A 12,367-nucleotide genomic window follows, 5' to 3' on the forward strand; every position below is an offset into this window, starting at 1 on the left:
TTTGCAGATGACACCAAGCTGGCAGGAATATCCAACACCAGAAGATAGGCTTAAGATACAGAAGGATCTTGACAAATTTGAACATTGGGCACTATCTAATAAAATGAAATTCAACGGTGAAAAGAGTAAGGTTCTACATTTAGGCAAGAAAAACAAAATGCACAGGTACAGTATAGGTGGTACCTTCCTCAATAGTAATAACTGTGAAAGGGATCTTGGGAGTCCTACTGGACAACCATTTAAATATGAGCCAGCAGTGTGCAGCAGCTGCCAAAAAGCCAACACAGTTCTAGGCTGCATAAATAGAGGGATAGACTCAAGATCACGTGAAGTGTTAATACCACTTTATAATGCCTTGGTAAGGCCACACTTGGAATACTGCATTCAGTTCTGGTCGCCACGATGTAGAAAAGATGTGGAGACTCTGGAAAGAGTGCAGCGAAGAGCAACAAAGATGATTAGGGGACTGGAGATTAAAACATATGAACGGTTGCAGGAACTGGGTATGTCTAGTTTAATAGAAAGAAGGACTAGGGGAGAGATGTGTTCCAGTGTTCCAATATCTCGGGTTGCCAGAAAGAAGAGGGAGTGAAACTATTCTCCAAGGCACCTGAGGGTAGAACAAGAAGCAATGGCTGGAAACTAATCAAGGAGAGAAGCAACTTAGAACTGAGGAGAAATTTCCTGTCAGTTAGAACAATTAATCAGTGGAACAGCTTGCCTCCAGAAGTTGTGAATGCCCCAACAGTGCAAGTCTTTAAGAAGATGTTGGATAGCCATCTGTCTGAAACGCTATAGGGTTGTACTAGAAGACCTCCAAGGTCCCTTCCAACTCTGCTATTGTATTGTATGATTGATGTCAACATCCTATCAAGACTGCAAAGATAGTTTTGAAATCATACTCAACACAAAATATATTCCACTTACTGGAATATATTTTGATTTTATGTTTATAGGCTTTGAGAGAGAAAACTTTCTTTTCTTTAAAAGGCTGTGTGGTAAGTAGAAAAGATACTGCCCCATTTTAATGCTAAAGGAAAGGTTCTATTATTTCCATCCTATATTGTTCAAATATAAAAGGTTTTGCTCCAAGTTGTGTTTTTAACAGTTTTACGTTTTCTCTCTTAAATCTTAAAATAGTAACAATACATGTAGGCTATACCACTCCTGGGTCCAGAAGCCACATCCAGCCCTGCTGCAGCCTCAATCGGACCTGCTGCAGTGGGGGTGGGGTATCAGCAACATCAGGGGTGAGGTGACAATGGCAGAGGGTAGTGGAGGCTGGGGTGATGGTGCAGTGGGGGCAGGGTGGGGACAGCATTAGGAGCAGGGGGTGTTGGTGGCGGCCCTCCACAACAGTCCATATTTGTCATGTGGCCCTTCGGGAAAATTAATTGCCCACCGCTGCTGTATACACAGATACATATTGACTGATAAAGAATCTGAATGTACTACCACAAAAAGCGCCTATTTTAATTTATACCAGGGCTACCATATCTGTAAAAATCCAGATGACCACTAGGTGACATGGTTTTACAATTAGACTTGAAAGCCCTATGAAAATTAGTGAAAAGAATGGAGATTAAATTAACGCCTTTGCTCCTTACTATTCATTTTTAAATTCTGTTGGGATTAACACATATCCATGGAAGGAATGAAGGGCTAGAATTAGTTAACTGTTTATTTGGTTTACCCAGAAGGTCTTCTCCTTTGAAATGAATCTGGTGAAAAGGTGAGAAGAAAGTAGGATAGGGCCATTGATTAGACTTTTTTCTTATTATTGCTACATCATGTTGGAAATGCTAAAAAAGCTGCATGTTAGATTTCCTTACTGAGAGCCAGCTTTACTGAATTCAGAGTATTTACTATATAGGGTGACAAGAAATTAAGTAAAGATAAACTTTAAATGAAAAGCTACTATGCTGTATAACCCTTCTGCTAATACTGCTAGAGAATTCTCTCAGATGCTGCAATTCTAGATTTTACCTGGGAGTAAGTTTCATTGAATTCAGTGGGATTTCCCCCCCCCCAAAAAAAATGAATGACATTCCTTCTGTGGAAAGCTGAGCAGCCACAAGTTTATTTCTTCTGGCCTATAAAACACGTGCGTTGGGAAGTATTATGCCTTTCTTAAATTGGATAAATTATTGTTACAGAGGGTGGTTCGCCACTGAACCTAGAGACCAGATGAGCCCATTAATTGCTGCATATCTATTGGGTGAATTTGAAAAATGTGCTAATTCATTTATTTAACCATGGCTTATTGAATTAGCTCAGTAGATCTACATAGTTCACAAAAACAAACAACCATAATCACTCTATATGTGTATGATATACTGAGCCATAAATTAGTCAGATAACATTTCTTATCAGTACATTGTACTCATTCTTTTTTGTATAGGATGGTGAGCTGATATTTTCCAAAGAAGCTTGATTTATAGAGTGCAATTAATATTAGGTCTCTTGGTATTTGAGCTACTAGATTTACTATAGATTTTGTGGGTGGGGGGCAGAGTTGTCTTTGAGTCAGTGTTGTCTCTAGGCAACTGCCTTAGGCAAGTTTTTTCTGTTAAGTCCTCGGACTTACGAATGACAGCTCGGCAACAGCCAGGTGCGCCGGAACCAATCAGGCGCGACCTGCAGTTGTTGGGCTGTCAAACGCGCGGCTATTGGTCTCCCTGTCTGACAGCTCCGTATAAATAGCTGTCAGACAGGGAGGGGGTGCCGGTCTACTTGTTCTTGTTTGTGAATGCCAGTGAATAAAGTTGGTTGAGTTAAACTTACCTCAGACGCCTCCCGCCTGGTTCTTCTAAGGAACTTAACACTGGCGACGAGCTGGTGGGATATCGGGCTCTGAGTTCAACCTATAAAGGCAAGCAAGCAGTTGTTAGGTGCTCCGCATTGCCGGGCAATTCTCGCCGCGTCTCGCTACTCTTCAATGGCATCTCACTATGGCCGCAATGCCTGCGTTCGCTCCATTTGGGACGGACGGCGAGTCTTGGGCCGCCTTCCTGGAGCATTTTGAATGCTTCCTTATCACTAATAACTGGCAGGGGTATTCACAGGCTCGGAAGTGCAGCTTCTTCCTTAGTGCCTGCAGCCCCGAGATGTTCGGGACGGCCCGCTCCTTCGCGGCCCGTTCCCCGTTTACGACCTAAGCTGGGACGAACTCATGGAAGGGCTAAAGGCTCACTACGCCCCAACTCCCTCTAAGATCACGCGCCAGTACGCTTTTTGCCGGTGTGTCCAAAAAGCATCAAATCGATCAACCAGTTCCTCCAGGCGCTACGGGTCGCCGCCATTCAATGCAAATTCCCCGACCTGGAGGACAATCTGCTTGAGCAGTTTGTCTGGGGGTGAAGGACATCCATCTCAAGTGGCGCCTCCTCACCAAGGCAGACATTACTTTGACTCAGGCTGTCGACGAGGCTAGGGCTGCGGAACTATCGGAGCTGTCAACGATAGAGATGGCCCGCTACCTGCCTCCCTTGCCTGCAGCAACACCTCTGCCTCCGTCGTCTTCCCCACAATCGACCTGCCTAATAGACGAGCTGGCCCCCTTGCCGGATCCAATCTATGAAGACCAGGTCGACCGCCTCTGAGCCATTCCCCGGCGGCAACAGCCTCCACAAGCCCGAACCGCTGTGGCGGCTGCTGCCTGCCTCAGCTGTGGAGGCAATCATGCCCCGGCGTCCTGCCCCTTCAAGGCTTTGATGTGCCGCCGCTGCGGCAAGAAAGGGCACCTGGCCCAAGTCTGCCGGGCCACCCTGCCACCTCCAGCTCAAGCCAATCCGTCTCTACCGGTCTACGGTCCGCCTGCACCACCCAGGAACCAACCGCCCCATTGCCAGCAGACCCGCCGAGCCGATTGCTACGCCCTGGGAGAACACCTTCCTGCCACCCCTGCAGTAGTTTTCTTAGCAACTTTTCCCAGAAGTAGTTTTTCATGGCTTTTTTATTCCTGGGGCTGAGAGTGGGTGACTGGTCCAAGGTCACCCAGTTCACTTTGTGCATAAGGTGGAAATGCTTACAGTATCCTGGTTTCTAGCCTGGTGTCTTAATCACTACAGCAGACTGGCTCTCTATAGTTTAGTATAGAACCATTCATTATTAAAAAAATATTCATTATTATTTCCCCAATTACCTACCTATCTAGGTAGGAAAATTTGTATACCAAACATTCTTCTTTAATAGGTCAAACCCTTTTTATGCAAATAGATGATTTCTTCCTGGTTTGTTCGTTTGTTTCTCCTCTCTCTTTCAATCAGGTTGTTTCTGTAAATGCGTAAGCATCTGCAGAAATTTTTATAGAAGCAGGTTGAATTGCATTGTGCTTTGCATGTGAAACACTGGTTGTTTCATTGCTGTGCATTTTCCATGGTTGTCTTTTGTGAATTAGTATCATTTTTCAAGACAAAAGCACACAACATTATTGATTTTAGTAGATTACAATCTTTACATCTTTTTTAAAAGAATACATGAGAAAATATTGATTCATGAGCAGCTGCATGCCATATTGCCTGTGTAGCAAGGTTTGCTCAAAGACAGAGAAAGACATAGATAAGGAAAATATGCTGCTTTCCTGAATATTGTATGTATCCACACCACAAGTCCCTTTGGTCCTTAATTGCTTTGCTGCCAGAATCATCTTCCCACTATAGTGACTTAAAACATATACATACATACACACATACATACTCAAAAACCTGAGGATAACTATCTGAATTGTCATATTTAATAGGATTGCAAATACAGAATGCAATTTGTTTATTGCCTTCTTTCACCATGAAGACATTCCTCACAGTTCCTCCACCATGAGTGTGAATTTGGAGCGCAATATTCAGATCTGGCTTTGCACTACTGCAATACACTTGATCTCTAATAAACAATACCTTTCTCAACAAATGGAGCCAAGGAATGTTTTTATTCAGAGTTCTAAGTTGTGGCAGGTCCAACAGGAGCCTAAATTTGTCCTTAATCATAGTATATTCTAACTTCTCTCATATAAATTGAAATTTGGAAGATTAATGCTGCGGAGGTTTGTTTGTTTGTTTGGATAAATGCTCATACCTATTTGGGCATCTTAAAATGTCCCTATTTTCCTTATATAGGAAATATTCTATATTTATATATATTGTTATATAGAATATTCTATTCTATATAACAGTTGTTTTAGTCTTTATTACATTTCTTTTGAGATCTGTACTCCTTTTTGCATCATATAGTCTATTTAAGCATTCAGATTTTCTTTAATAATCATTTGTATACAAAAACAGATTTATATTCACATTCCCACCTATCATACTTCCAACATCACATCAGCAATCCTTATATAGTCATCTATAAATATATTAAAGAATAAATGGCACAAAGTACATTCTTGTGTTACTTCTTGCTCAACCTTGCATTTTTCACTAACCAGTCCTTTTATTCTTCCTCATATTCTACTAATATTACACTGATTGCATTTAGCAACCAATCTTCAACTATGTACTCATGCGTAACATTCCACAATTTAAGGAACAATTTTATAATACGCATAATGGGCATAAGTACAATAAACATAATTTATCATACATTATGTCTAACTCAACAAAGAAACAATAAATTTTTTTATATTTATGTATTTCTTATCAAATTGCTGAAGAGCAAAACTCTTCAGTGGCCAGCTCCTTCACTACATCTCCCAAATTTTGCTCATGATTATTCTCCATTTCCCCCCATTAATATTATTTCTGTTAAAAGTTTTCACACGGGGAAAAATGTTTTGCTGTGGAATAATGGCTATAAATTATCTCAATAGTACAATAATATGACAACTGAAAAGAATGTAAAAGTGCATTACTTTCAGAAAATGTTTTATTTTTCACATTGCATTACTGGGAAATAATTTCCTTTGTGTGTCTATTAGATGTATCTGGAAGTTTTTTAGAACTCAAAAAACAGTAACCCAAATATTTTGAATAATTCTTGATACAACTCCATTTGTATACAAAAGAAAATAATAAAAGGCCCACCAAATACTATGAGAATAATGAGTAGGTAATTAAATACAATCAGGAGTTTCTTAACTTGTTCATTCATTTCAAAGTCTGATATTGGATTCTTGTTGGTGACTCTAAATCTCCTTGTTAGTTGCTGCTGTTGAGGTTCAGCTACAGTAATTGTCTATTCCAGTGTTTGTTTATACAATTCCATTATCTTTTCTAGAGAGGCTGCTGATGGTGGCTTGTTGTCTGCATGCTTCTCATTGGATAGCCCTTTTAAAGTGTTATTGTACTATGATTTCTGGTCAAACCTTTAAAAACTTTTTGCTTGATTAGGACTCATTTTCCTTTAAAAAAGCAGTTTTAAGTCAGGTAGGAGATGTTTACTTTATTAAATCATTGTTTCTGCTTCTATGTATATATTATATATTGGTTAACAACATGGAGAATATGGAATCAGACTAAGATAGGCTTCGGCATCCAGCACCCAAAAGCCAGGAACAAAAAACATAGTTGTCATGATGAAGGGATCAGTAGATAAATCTAGTAATAGTTGGGAGGCAAATGAATCTCATCAAGGGACATTTGTGTAATTGGAAAAATAATTTTAGAGAAGAAAGTCAAGAAAATGACTTTGAATCCAGTTTGAATCAGTTTATCAGCTTTACACCTTATAGATGGTATTCTGCCCCAATGGATAAAATTGGTATAGATAAGGATTACATAAAATGTTTTCCAAGTCATTTCTGAAGCTGTCATAATTTATTCTTTGCCACAAGATATTGTGATGACCACTATTTTTGATGGAGATTAGATAAATTTATAGAGTATAGGACTATGAGCAATTTTCTAGGTACCCTAAATCCTGCTAAATCTACCAACTTTACATTAATTGCATGTTTCAGGAAGCTGATAGGAACTTTTGACTTTTACAGATGGAGGATTTTTTGGTGGATACAGCTATTAATTACTCACTGATACGTGGAGACAGCTTAATTGCTCCTAAACATTTTCTTCCAACAGAATAGAATTCTTAAAATCTTGATTTATGCCCAGGATGAAGGCCATGGGTTTAGGTTTAACATACTTTTTCCCCTTCTCAATCCATTTGCATCACGTGGTTTAATAATTCTTTTACTATTTCACACTATATATTTTTTTCTCTCTTCCTGCATTTTTTTAGTTTGCTAATTACAGTAAATTGTCTTTTAGGTTTTCCTTAGGAGATGCTCGCAGGCCCCTACATGAATCAGCAATATTGGTTGAAGACATTGTTCACACTCAACTGATTAATTTGGTAAGGTTTTTGTTGTTGTTGAACAAATGAAAACAGAAGATCAACAGTTTTAATGAAATATCTGTATCTGACAAAGTGAGATCAGTATAATGATATTTAGCCCATTCTATAAATATTACTAACCAGCAGGTTAGGTAATCTCCATTTGTTGCATTTCAGATCGTAGAAGTAAAGCTGTCAAATATTACCTATGCCTGCTGCCAAGAGTCTGTGCAATACCCTTTGCCTTGCTGGATCAAAAAGTCTATATAACAATTGAGGGGAAAAACATGAACACAATATATATCTTCTTTCAGTATTTTGAGGGAATTGAAGTACATAGAAAATGATAAGACACCCTGTAGAATGCATTTTTAAGAATAGCTGCCATTATGATTTGGTAATCTATTAATAAATAAACTTTCCTATTTAGCCTATAATAATATTTTAAGTACTATAAAAAGAGTATTTAAAATACTTTGCATTCTATATAAAACTACTAGTAGTTTTATATATTAATACTAATAATGTTAAATATTTTTATTCATGAATGAATATAAGTTGTAATTGTGTGTTGCTCCTAGATTTGTTTAAAATAATGTGTGTGTCAATTAACACATGGCAAATACTGCTTAACTACTTTTAGAAAGTTATTTGCCACTCACTTCTTGGTAGTAGGGCATCCTAAAAAGTCCTTGTTTTATGTGATTGTTTTAAAAAATAATAAAGCTTCCTGTGAGGACCTTAATTAAAGATGTTACAAAAATAGAAAAAAGTCATATAATTTTCAATTGGATAAAATAAAGGAAGTAGTTATCCCAGTGGGATCTTATTAATCACAGGATGGAAACAATCTTCCTGATAGTTAAACATTTGAGCTTAATAGAAAGTTGTATACTTTATTTAGTAGACCAGAAAATACATTAGGTCTATATGAATAGATAAAGAAAATATAAAAACCATCGGGGTAAAATCTTTTATTTACTAATATTTGGTTAGGAATTAGATCTTCAGACTTAACACACGCCCATTTTTGTTCAACAGTACAGAAGTTTGGAGGCATCAAATGGAATCAGAATAATATTTTTATATGACAGAATATCAGAGCATTAGGAATCGGAGTGATGTGGTGACCTAGAAGTGAAGACATTCAATTCCCACTTGGAAGGTTAAGATCCTAAGCAGTGGCAGATGTTTCTCTATCAGGACCTAAAGTGAAAATATTTGCTGCGAACTTCATGTAGGCGTCAGGAAGGGCATCTGGCCAGTAAATGCTCAGCTCCATTCAGCCACTCCAACTCCACCCTGAGTAAAAAGATTAAAGAGTTGTAAAAAAAAAAAGAAATCAGAACATTAGGAAGTAGCATTAATTGTTAAGTTACTAGTTAACATAATAATACAAGAAATAAGAACTTTATAAAAATGTGTGCTCTGTAGCTAACAAATGACAACTTTTTAAAAAGCTGCATACAATTCAAATATTTGAATGTTCCTTGTAATGGAACATTAGTACAGATGGGAAAATATATTTTCCTAATTATCTCCTATCTTAGAAGGCAATGTCAAAATACAACATCAATTTTGTTTAATACCAAATACATTTTATTGTTAAGTTGTATTATGAAGCACATATTTTGTTGAATTATAACGTTACATGTTTTATTTTCTCTTTGTTCCTTGAATTATCACTGTTTAGCTACAATGAGTGAGTTTCAATAATGCCACAAAAGATTAGTCAACAAGAAAATTTAAAAGTGCTGATACAGCTTTTTCCTGAAGATAGCAATATATAGCAGCTAACTAAAAAGCCTCATTCCTTTCCATCTCAAAAATCAACAATTTCAAAATTGATTGATAAGCTAAACGTTTGATAGATAGATATTGCCTCTGATTCCAGATTGCATGAGGAAACTTTGTAAATTGGATACTCCCATCTCCATCTTTCCCCTGTGTCCCCAGAGGACTGAGAGATCCTGAATTTTTTAGTTTTCTAATAAAACACATTTAATAAAAATACATTCTGGGTTTTATTTTTGAAACAGCTACTCTTATTTTCTTGTTGCAAGTTTATTATAGATCAGGGTTTGCACTTCGTAGCGACAGCTGTAGAAAACACTGGCTTTGCTCTTCTTTTGTCCAGTTAAGGCAAGGAACAGTCCTGGCATTTTGTTTGGATTCAAGCAAAACCAGCCTTATATGCATACTTAATTTGTGCAAGATACCCTGTGATCTTTTCCCTCAAATTTAATTGTGACTTTTAAGGAATTATGATTATGAGCTCGAAAAATGCTTATTGGATCATATCCATCCATCTTTAAGGATGATAAGAGCCGTGGTGGCGCAGTGGTTAGGGTGCAGTACTGCAGGCCACTTCAGCTGACTGTTATCTGCAGTTCAGCGGTTCTAATCTCACCGGCTCAAGGTTGACTCAGCCTTCCATCCTTCCGAGGTGGGTAAAATGAGGACCCAGATTGTTGTTGGGGGCAATATGCTGACTCTGTAAACCGCTTAGAGAGGGCTGAAAGCCCTATGAAGTGGTATATAAGTCTAACTGCTAATGCTATGATGCTGTAATAAAGTTGCATTCAAATTCTCATCAAAGAATTGAAATTGGCTTGGACTGGGAATGATTTAATGAGATAAAACAGGTGCATTATGCCTTGCAGAAACTGTGCCTTTGTTTTGCTGGTAAATACAAACAATTATCATGGGGTGGGGGAGAACAGTGTTATGGGATGCCACGTGCTCAATCCTGACCCGTGCAGGAGAACAGAAATACTTTAGGGGAATAATACCATAGTAAAAATAAAATTTAGAAGTTTTAGGTTATTTTAAAATTCAGTTACAAGTTTCTTGGATTTTCTCAACTCAAGCAGCAATCGAGAAAACATTCTTTCATCTCTTGAAGCTAAAGGTCATCACTGAATGTTTAAAATTCAAAGTGTTACCTTTTTTATGTATTGCTTTAAATTTATGTGTTACCCTACAAAATAAAAATGACATTTTTAAAAAATTCAGCTAAGTTGTAGCTAACTTATGAAAGCAGCTACAAGAGAAGGTGTGTATGTGAATAAGTGATGATGGCTGTGAAATAAAAAATTGGATACTAATACTGATTTAGTAGCAATTCCGCATAAAGCAACTATTTTTAAAAACTTGCCAATTTCAGTCTAAGCTAAACTTCTGCCAGAAGTCTTCAATCCTTGGGCTAAGAAATATATTTAAAGTAACATCAATGTTTCTATTTTTTTCAATAAATGATCATTCCAGCTGGACCGTTTTGCATAGTCAAGCATATTCCAACCACATATGCCTGTACCAGTCCTGCGTCAGTCTAAATAAATTAATCTGATCAGTAGCCATTACACTTTCCAAATTACCAACTGTAATGCTCAAATCCTATGCCAGTTATTAAGGAACTTTTATAGAGTTACAGTTGGTATGGTCAACTGCCATCTGAACACATCCTTGACAAGTATTGATGGAATAAATTAATGCCTAATGTTATAAGGTATTTTGCTTTATTTTAACAACCACTTCAGTGGCATTTAATAGAGAGAAATCATTGCGGCTTCTAATACTTATCTGATTTCAAGTGAACCTGATGGTTTGGGAATCAGTTTTCTAAGGAAGGTTGGCTTGTTAACAGTATTATGCAGTTACAAGTAAATGTGGTCACAGCTGGTTCTGGTTTTTTAGCTTATCCACCTGATTGGAAGCAACAGGTTTTTTTTATTCCCCCCCCCCCATTTCTTACACTGACACCTAGTGTTCACTCTTTCTGTGCATTCTAATACTTAGCCCAATTATTTACCCATCTACTTAGAAGTAAACCAACGTAAAGAGATATCTGTGAATGTAATCCATTTCATGCTGTTAATGAGTTGCTGGCAAGACCAATAACCCCCTTAAAACATTTCTATCACAAATAATCAAAACAATTTGCTAGTCTACATTGCATTCCTGTTAGTGATAAGTATAAGAGTTTTTATGAAGATATAAAATGGGGTTCAGAAGTAAGTCAGATGGTATCATCGGGGCACTTGGAGGTTAGGCACGAAGAAGTAAACACAATTACTTTCTATCTATGCATAATTGTATTAAGAATTTTGATTATAATATAACATTTAATGCAAACTAATCTTACAGAAAGTAAATAGCAGTAAAAAGTGCAAGGAAATAGAAAAAGAGAAGCAAGAGAAAAGAAATATATAAAGAAGTTACTTCAAACATTCATCTTAACAAGTATAAACAAATTTAGTAATCTTCACTCTCTCTAGAGTTACAAACATTTGTCTCCATCCCATCTCTTATCTATAAACAAATCCATAAAACATCTTTAAAGTCCTGGTGTCAGCATAAAGTCCAAATAGTGTAGCCAGAAGTAAGATATCTCTCTTTTAAAAAAAATGTTGATCACATATATCAACTTTATACTTCTTCCTTTTACTTCTAACAGTCTTAATCTTTAATTCCAATATTGCCAGAGTATTTGATTCTTCTTCATTTCTTCTTTGTCCCATTACATCAAGATCTTCAAGGTTTTAACAAACTTCTTTTATAAATCCAGTAGGAAAAAGTTATCCAGATCATCAGGGATGGGTTCTGGCAGTCACTACTTCCGGTTTGCTCATGGATGCACCGTGCGTGCATGCACAGTACAATACAAATTGTTCTGCGCGTGTGCATAAGCAAAAAAACAAGATGGTGGCACCTATGACATTGCCTGGAGAAACTGTTCAGGGGTGTGGCAGGCCTAGGTCGCTGCCATATTGTATTCTTAGTATAAATAAAGATATTCTCAAGCAAATGTTGAGCGAATCCTTCTTTAAGATTTATTCGTAACTATCTGTAAGTAACCAGGATTTTATTTATTTGCAGTTGTATCCATTTCTATCCTTCTGACTCTCAGCACAAACAAATCGTGCCGGTTTCCTAACAATCTTCATTGTTGTTTTTTACGTACATTAGCTCCACATATAGGAAATTATCAGAATATGTATAAAGAAGACTGGATACTTATTTTCTAAGAATAGGTACCAGCAACCATTCAAATATAACTGATACAGAAATACACTCGGGAGTGTCATCTAAGGATCCATAA

The 12,367-nt window shown here is 37.2% G+C and overlaps 1 protein-coding gene across 2 annotated transcripts in view; it reads left to right on the forward strand.

Annotated features, from left to right (window-relative positions):
• The window catches only part of SUPT3H (SPT3 homolog, SAGA and STAGA complex component), a 230,802-nt gene that overhangs the window by 116,892 nt on the left and 101,543 nt on the right, over nt 1–12,367 (forward strand). The window contains exon 3 of one of the 2 annotated variants that reach the window (XM_087716747.1): nt 7,200–7,284. The exons of the other annotated variant lie outside the window; for it this stretch is intronic. Within the exon in view, the coding sequence (XP_087572873.1) occupies nt 7,200–7,284 (85 nt within the window). The remainder of the gene's footprint in view (nt 1–7,199; nt 7,285–12,367) is intronic. 2 annotated transcript variants of the gene reach the window in all.

This window comes from Thamnophis sirtalis, unplaced genomic scaffold (assembly GCF_051295495.1).
Source record: "Thamnophis sirtalis isolate CommonGarterSnake01/CBP01778 unplaced genomic scaffold, rThaSir2_p1.2 scaffold_5, whole genome shotgun sequence".
In the NCBI taxonomy this organism is placed as follows: domain Eukaryota; kingdom Metazoa; phylum Chordata; class Lepidosauria; order Squamata; family Natricidae; genus Thamnophis; species Thamnophis sirtalis.